Source organism: Emiliania huxleyi, assembly GCF_000372725.1.
Source record: "Emiliania huxleyi CCMP1516 unplaced genomic scaffold EMIHUscaffold_528, whole genome shotgun sequence".
Taxonomy (NCBI): Eukaryota; Haptophyta; order Isochrysidales; family Noelaerhabdaceae; genus Emiliania; species Emiliania huxleyi.
This window is the reverse complement of record NW_005198030.1, coordinates 30,256-38,039: the sequence shown is the minus strand read 5'-3', so window position 1 is coordinate 38,039 and position 7,784 is coordinate 30,256. Positions and strand designations below refer to the sequence as shown.

The window sequence follows — 7,784 nt, the reverse complement described above, 5'->3', positions numbered from 1 at the left end:
CAGGGCAAGGGCCTTAAAGTAAACACGGGTCTCCGAGGGTTAGCTCCGCGCTCCAGGTTTCCCCTAGCAGCAGAACGCCCCCTCTACTCGGAGCTAGTAAACACTCAACACGGACTCGACACGGCCTCGACGCCCGCCCACACCCGGCGCCTCGTCCCGCAAAGCCTCCCCTCGCGTCCTCCCGCCCCTGCCGGCGTCTCCGCTTGCCAGGCGGCGGAACCACTCCACTCGTCCCAGCCTCCCTCGCGCGACCCTGCGGGGTCTCCAGTCTTTCGATCTCTCCGCCTAGGCGCTCTCTCCGCTCCAGGCCCCCCCTTGCTATGGCTTCCGCTCGAAGTATTAGCATCCTCCGGATCGACCGGCCATGGCACGGGAATCCTAGGGCCACTCCGTGGCACCGGCACCTGAGGGCATAGCTAGCTCCATCCCGGGAGACCGACCCAGCTGTTCTCCACAGCGCCTTGTCCAGCTCCCTCCGTGTCACCCTAAGCTGGTGTTGGTGTATCCGGCCGGACTGCGCGACGAGTCCCCGTGGAAGCGGCCCCCCCTCCGCGTTCTCCGTAACGTACTCGCAGATCGTGTCGAAGGCCTCCACTGCCGTCCCATACGCCGTTCTGTTGTGCGTGCCGTAAGGTAACGCTACAGGGTTGCCAAAAGACGTGCCGCGCGACACGTCCTTCGGTTCATACCCCTCCGGAACTTCCTGGCCTGCTCCACAGCATACCAGGCGGCGGCTGAAGGGGCTGGCTTCGACGGGTCTGCATTCTTGGCAGAATGTCTCCCCGATCTGCACCAGTCTCATCTCACACGACTGGCAATACGCCTCCGAGGCCGAGTTGGCCCGTGCGCACGGGTATGCCGGTGTCGTCCCCCGCTCGTCAGCTGTCAGAGGTCGCTGCCTCTTTGGCGCCGTCCCGCCACCACACCCTTCCGCCTGCACCCCCCCAGCGGCGGCTGGTCCGGTGGTCCCGTCTCTGACCTCCGGCTGTCGGCCTCCCCCCGCCCTCAGCTCGGCGGCTCCGACCGTCCGTGGCGTCGGAGGGTCCGCCGCACCATATCGTAGGCGTCTGGGGCCATGCAGATGGACCAACCACACCACCCCTCGATCCGTTCCTCCCTAAGCATCGCCCGCGCCGCACTGGCGTGTACGATGCTGACGAACAAAATTGGGGCGTCCGGGGCGACGCCCATCGGTTGATGAGGCTCGTTGCTCCAGCTCGGCTCCACCAGGACTTGCTGGCCGCGCACCATCGGCCCCAGGTTAAGCCAAGTGGCGTTTGTCGTCGAGAGATGCGTCGCGTAAACCCTGCCCCTCCCATCCCAGTCCAACCTGACGTGGCATCTCGACAGGTGTGGGTTGTACGGGGCCTTGACATCGCCCTCCCGGCCTATGACAATGGTCCGGCCGCAAAGAGGTATCGGCCCACCGCCCCGCGGGTTGTGTGGTATCAGCCACCCCCATGGCGAACCCCCCAGCGTCGCCCGGGGCAGGAGGGAGACGGCCGATGCTACCGCCGGTTCCGGGGCCCTGGCCACCCCCTTGTCACTCCCCCCCTCGTCCCCGTCGCCCCTACCTCCACCGGAGTCGGTCGCCATCCTCGCCCGTTGAGGGTGGGGGCGGGTAGCCGTAGGCGAATCCTGGGGTCGCCTCTTGCTCTGCTCTCTATCCTAGCGTTCAAAAGAAGGTTTCAGGGTAAGTTTGGACGAACGTCCGCAGCTCCGGACCAGGCAGGTGAAGCTCATCTACGAGCTCGTACGTATTAGCCCTACTGCTCCCTGCGTCGTGCCTCCTGCCGCAGCCGGACGCGTGCCAGCAGGCAGTGAGACGCGCCGGTGATGTCCTATGGCGTATGGGCCCTTCCACCGCCTGCGCAGCCCGACTCAAACCGACGAGGACGCAGATCTCCAGGCCGCGACGAGCGAGCTATGGGGCCGTCCAAGGCAGTTTTCCGACATTCCGCAGGTACAGGCGTGGGTTGGTCCGCTGCCCGAGGGCGAGAGCGGGGTCGAGTTCACCACGGACGTGCCACCCGACCCGTTCCTCCCGCCCGGGCACGCTCGGTGGACAGGACCGCGGGACGGCGTTCGGGTTGAGGGCGAGTTTGCAAAAATCTCGGTCAGGCTGACAAGACAGGAGCCCACAACGTGAAATGACTGCAAAGTAGCAGTGTGACTTTCGAGATGCTAGAACACACCTGTGTTTTTGTGCCGCAGAGCTAGAGAGCGCTCGTGAGCCAGTCTGTCCGGCCGCCCACATGCGCCAGCCCTGTTCTCTGTGCCACCGACGAGTGTGCCCACGCCGCCCATGAGGCCCCTCCATCCGCCTGGATCACTGCGCCGCGTGGCTGAAGCGGCATGAGTCGCCCCGGGTGCAGCGGCCAGAGAGAAAGTCGAGGCAGCGAGGTTGGTCCGACGAAGGCGGCGCCCCTGCGAGATGGCGAGGGTGGGTATGGGCATGGGTGCGGCGGCGGCTCGAAGCGCGCGGCTCTGGACGGTGCCGTGTCCATGCGTGGTGGGGGGGATTGGGGGGAAGGGGAGGGAGGGCGAAACGCGGAAGGGGAGAGCGCGAACCAAAGCTTCCTCCCTGCATGCCTCCCTGCATGCCCGGTCCGCCCTGCTGCGCACCGCCGCCCATGCCTCCGCCCACGCCTCCTCCCATGCCTCCTCCCATGCCTCCTCCCATGCCGCCTCCAATCCCTCCTCCCATGCCTCCTCCTATGCCTCCTCCTATGCCTCCTCCCATGCCGCCTCCCATGCCGCCTCCCATGCCGCCTCCCATGCCGCCGCCCATGCCGCCGCCCATCCCACCTCCCTGCATGCCGGGCCCGCACTGCTGCGCGCCGCCTGCTGCACCACCTTCCGCCTCGTGCCGGAAGCGGCACGACGCGCCACGCGAGCACATGCCTACTCGAGCAGCAGCCCGGGGTGAGGAGCGAGCCAGGGCGCCGGTGCCGGCTGCTGCCGCGGCGCCATTTTGGAAGTCCTTGCACACCGGCTGCTGAGTCTCGTTCGGCGTGCCCTGCGGAGGGTAGGGAGGCGCGGGAGGCGCGGTCGCCTGCGGGAGGGGCCGGTGGTCCCAACGCACGATCTCTCTCCCTCGCCCTCTCCCTCTCCCTCGCCCTCGCCCTCTCGCTCGCTCGCTCGCCTCATGCGCAAATTTGCACGAAGCGCCCCGCGTGCACCGCCCGTTCATAAAGTCCTTGCACACTCCGGCCTGTGGCGGGCCGCCGTAGCCCGGCCCGCCGCCGCCGAAGCCAGGAAAGCCGCCTCCGCCATTGCCACCATAGCCGCCGCCTCCGCCCCACCCGCCCCCACCGTACCCGCCGCCACCGTACCCGCCGCCACCGTACCCGCCTCCGCCCCACCCGCCTCCACCGTACCCGCCTCCACCGTACCCGCCTCCACCGTACCCGCCTCCACCGTACCCGCCTCCGCCGTATCCGCCGCCACCGCCAAACCCTCCGCCTCCGAAGCCGCCGCCGCCAAAACCACCGAAGCCAGGACCGCCGGGGCCTCCGGGGCCCGCACCCTGCTCGTGACTGAACTTGCAGGAAGCTCCGCGGTTGCACAGCCCATTCTGGAAGTCTTTGCAAACCTGGGCCGTTTGCTGCGACTGGGCGTTGGGCGCTGCCACATGCTGGAAGCGGCAAGCCGCGCCCCGCCGGCACACGCCGTTCACAAAGTCCTTACAAACCTGCCCGCCACCGCCGCCGCCACCGCCGCCGCCACCACCTGGCGGCGGGTAGCCGCCGTAAAAACCGCCGCCGCCACAGCCTCCATACGGCGGCGGCGGCTGCATAATAGGCTGGGGTGGCGGAGGCGCAAGCACCGGCGCAGGCAGTGGCGCGGCAGCCTCTGGCGCCGCGGCAGCAGGCGCCTCGGCACCGTTGCCGCTGGCAGGTGGCACAGCAGTCGGCGCAGCAGCGTCAATTTTTGGCGGCGCGCCAGCCTCTGGCTCAGCGCCGCCCTCGATGGTGCTTGCGGTGTGTGCATCCGACGCAGGGTCAGCGTCGATCCGCGCGCGCTTTGACAGGCCGTCATCAGCAGCCAGCTCTTCTCGTTTGCGGTTCGATCCCAAGGTACTCAGTTCGGCCTGCAGATCTGCCATCACGCGAGTGTTCGTGCGACTTGCCTCGTGTGAGCCCCAGGAAAAGAATTAGCAGTTATTAATGACTGCACTCCAAGTGCTCCAAGTGCTTCTCCCACCCTCGCGTCCGTTTTATTTATTTATGGCAAAAGATTTTTTACGACAAAACTCCCTCTCACGACACTCGGTACTGCCACTGGCACTCAGCCACTCAGGTACACCTGGGCGCTGGGGAAAAGAATTCAGACAGCGTTTTGTTTGTGAATTCAGTGGGGGAGTTCCATCGCTGCATCGCTCATCGCTCTCGGGTCAAACAAAATCCTGCAAAGGTGGGGACGCGTCTGTCCTCGACCCAGCCCTAGCTTGGCTTGTCCGCTTTCTTTTTCTTTCTTTCTGTCTCGGGTCATACACAGCGACCAGCGTCACACCCCGCAGAGCGTCAAAACAAAATCCAGAGCGTCACAGCCCTCCACCCCCTCTCCCCTCTCGGGTGGTCTCTGAGATGTTTGAGATTTCTTTTCTTTCTCTCTGGGGGGAGGCGGGGGCCCCCGGAGGCACCGTGCGCCGCGCAGCAGTGCGGAAACGGGGCTCCGGCTCCGCTAGTCTCCGCTAGCACCGACTTCCCGATTAAGCTAGGTTAATCAGAGGGCAGATTCGGAGAGATCTCGAGGAGTACATACAGATAGACCCTCCAACCATCAGAAAACTCCGACCTGATCGGTCGTACTGACCGCCGACAGATCACTCCAGACAGCAGACAGGCCGACGTCTGCACGCGGCCGGCCGGGCGAGAGGCTTGACACGATCCGACCCTGCGACCCTGACGCTGCTGCTCTAGCTATCAGACATGCACTGCTGACTGCTGCCACAATGTGCGACCTGTGCTGGCCCACTTGGCGGCCTTCCCGGTCAGTGGTGAGGCGCAGTTCAGAGCTGTCGATGGCGCGATGCTGCACTGGTCCCACATTGGTGACACGAGACCACCAAGTTTGCCGGTCCAAGAGAGAGGCACCGGCGCTCTCCTGAGAAAGTGCATGGTCCCTCTTGTATGACTGCCCATGCGCGCGAGGCTGTGTAGGCATAGCCTCGAGAGTGCCAGCAGCCAGTCGCCGAGGCAGTTTGTGACGCGCATTGCGTCAGAAGCGTGCACGCGCTGGAAGGACACCTTGCTTCCTACTGGCCGTACGATCAGGTCGTCACTGAATGGTGGATACTAAGGCCGCGAGCTATGCAGGTGGTCAATTGCGCAGCAGGGCACGGTCAGCAGCGCCGACAGGCTGTCGCAAGGCGTGATAGCATGGCCGCAAGTACAGCGAATTCCCATGAAAACAAGTAAAAAATCGCGCAAAAAAGAAAAAAACCCGAAAAAATCGGCGCCTGCGGCGGGCCATGGGACCCCATCTCCCCCCCGCATGGATGCCCTCTAGGGCCCTCGCCCCCCCCCAGAGTTCTTTCTTCTCATCGTCTCTCGCTTCTCCGCTTATCCATCCCGCGTTTTTCTACCCGCAAGAAGGACGGGCCTCGCGAAGCGCTGTTCCGTCCCAAACGTCACGTGCCACGGGCCCTTCCCGTACGCCTGTGGGCCTTTCTTCGCCATCGGGCGTCGCCTCGTGCAGGCCTTGGCCGCCAACGAAGGCATCAGGGCAGAGATGGACTCGCTCAGCGTCCTACCAATGCCAGCGAAGGAATTTGTGGTGGAGGATGTCTGGCTCGGCTCTGTGCTCTGGAGGCACGTGGGGTCGCGGTGCGCCGTTCCGCCAGAGCACCCCTACGCCGATCTCCCACCGCACCACCGACCAAACGCCACCTGCCGGGGACGTGTGTCGAGTGGTCCGACCCGCGCGTCCCACCGCCGCACAGGTTACCGCTCACGTTGCTGAGCGTGCACGGCTGGGACTCGCTCTACTACGACACGCACGGGTTCCGCGTGCACCGCCAGCTCGCCATCTACCACAACCGACACAAGTTCATCAACCGCCTTGTTGTTCTGGCGCACTTTCTCGAACTGCATAGTTGCAAAGCGCCTCTCGGGTGGGAGGCGGCAAACAACGGCGGCGACTGCTGCCCCGCGGGGGTCGCCGCGGTGGGGGGGCGCCTCTCGCCGCCGTCCGGCGAGCCGGCGCATCCGTGGCAAGCTTGGCGACTGAAGGTACTCAGCACGAGGTGTCTGCAGGAGGATGGCACCGCCGTCAATCTTGGCAATGTCAGCCTGCTCCGCGAGCTAGGAGTGGAAGCGAGGCTCCCGGTGCCGACCGGGCTGTCGACCGAGACGTGGCTCAAAGAGAGGGACTCCGAAAGCGCAGTCAGGGAACGCTTTCTGTATGCGCATGGGCGCGTTAAGGCGTGACGGCCGGGACATGAGCAGTACGCTCGTCGTGTGCGCATGAAAGTGTTGAAAAGGGACACACACACTTTTTCTCGCCCTGCCGACCCCGCGCATGATTCTTGAACTTGATTGTGCCTACAGTGATCACTATCTTAACATCGTGCCGCCTAGTTGGTTTCTCTTTGAGTGAACCTATCTGGGTGTGCCGGCTGGATTTATGACACACCAACCGCCTCCGCGACTGCCCTAACCCCTATCCGCGTAAATTCCGACCTGACCGCACCACCGTGCACAGTTGGCATCGGTCCGGCTGGCGAGAGAATGTCCGGAGCAATGATGACCGGAGGCTGAAATGTCCCTGTGAGCGGCATGCACCCTCCACAGAACCGAAGCGGTCACGGGGCGCTTCTGCGGCTCCGGAGAAATTTGGAGATGGCCTCGTAGGCGACGCCGATGCGTTTGAACTGCTCCGCGTCAGCGCTCGCGCCACCAGTGTCCGGGTGGCACTGCTTGGCGAGCCTGTGGTACGAGGCCTTCGCCTCGCGCTCCGTGAGGCCCTCGAGCGACCGTAGCTGCAGCACACCCAGCGCCCAACCGAGGCTGCCCGGGGATAGCGTCTCGCTGCGCCGGTCGCGCTGTTTCTGCTGCTCCGCGCGCCGGCGCGACTCCTCATCGGTCGCTCCGTATCGCGACCGACCTCGCGACCGCTCTCGCCACCTCGTCTCTGAGAATGCCTCTGCCCTCCGGCGAGAGCCGCGCGAGAAGGTCTCCGCAGCCTGCTGCGCGGCTCGGAACTCGGCGCTGCCGGCTCGGAAGCGCTCGCGTCCAGGACCGGCCGTGAGGCTGCGGAAGCGGAAGGCGAGCGCCGCGTATCCTGCTGCCATGCCAACAATCCCGAGCCCAAAAATAACGCTACTGCTCGGGCTCGAGGGAGTAGCCGACGCGGGCGTGGCGCTGTCGCCACGAGTGATGCCGTGCGATGCGAGATTCCGTTCGGTTCTCCGCTCCCGTGCCTCCTGGATCTCCTTGAGTGTTGGCATGGGTGGTATCTGGCCCGGCCAGGCCCGACGATGGGAGGCCGTGCCCGGGGCGGCGGGAGGTGAGCGCTCGGGTCGCAAGTGAGGTGAAGAAACGCAGACATGGAAGAGTCAAACACTGAGAAGTCTCATGCCGAGCGGAAGGCAGCGGGGGAAGACGACTCCGAGGAGGACGAACCAGTGGAAATTCAGTTGTCAGATGTCACGATGCATCCGAAGGGGACCCCAGCGCCGGCATCATCCGTAGAGGCACGAGTGTTCGAAGAGAGAGTGGACCTGAGCAACGATATGACTTGGAGGCAAATGCTCGGAGTGGGAGTCAGAAATGTGGTCC

The 7,784-nt window shown here is 65.0% G+C and overlaps 2 protein-coding genes across 2 annotated transcripts; both read right to left on the bottom strand.

Moving 5' to 3' along the window:
• Positions 1-2,329: 2,329 nt before the first annotated feature.
• EMIHUDRAFT_246768 (hypothetical protein) lies at positions 2,330-4,108 on the bottom strand (the record flags this gene model as incomplete). The annotated part of the gene is made up of 5 exons (XM_005766004.1): positions 2,330-2,427; positions 2,809-2,904; positions 2,993-3,019; positions 3,529-3,637; positions 3,830-4,108. The coding sequence occupies 5 exons, from the start codon at positions 4,106-4,108 to the stop codon at positions 2,330-2,332; spliced, it is 609 nt and encodes a 202-aa protein (XP_005766061.1).
• Positions 4,109-6,808: 2,700 nt separating this feature from the next.
• EMIHUDRAFT_246766 (hypothetical protein) lies at positions 6,809-7,453 on the bottom strand (the record flags this gene model as incomplete). The annotated part of the gene is made up of 1 exon (XM_005766003.1): positions 6,809-7,453. The coding sequence occupies one exon, from the start codon at positions 7,451-7,453 to the stop codon at positions 6,809-6,811; it is 645 nt and encodes a 214-aa protein (XP_005766060.1).
• Positions 7,454-7,784: the final 331 nt, after the last annotated feature.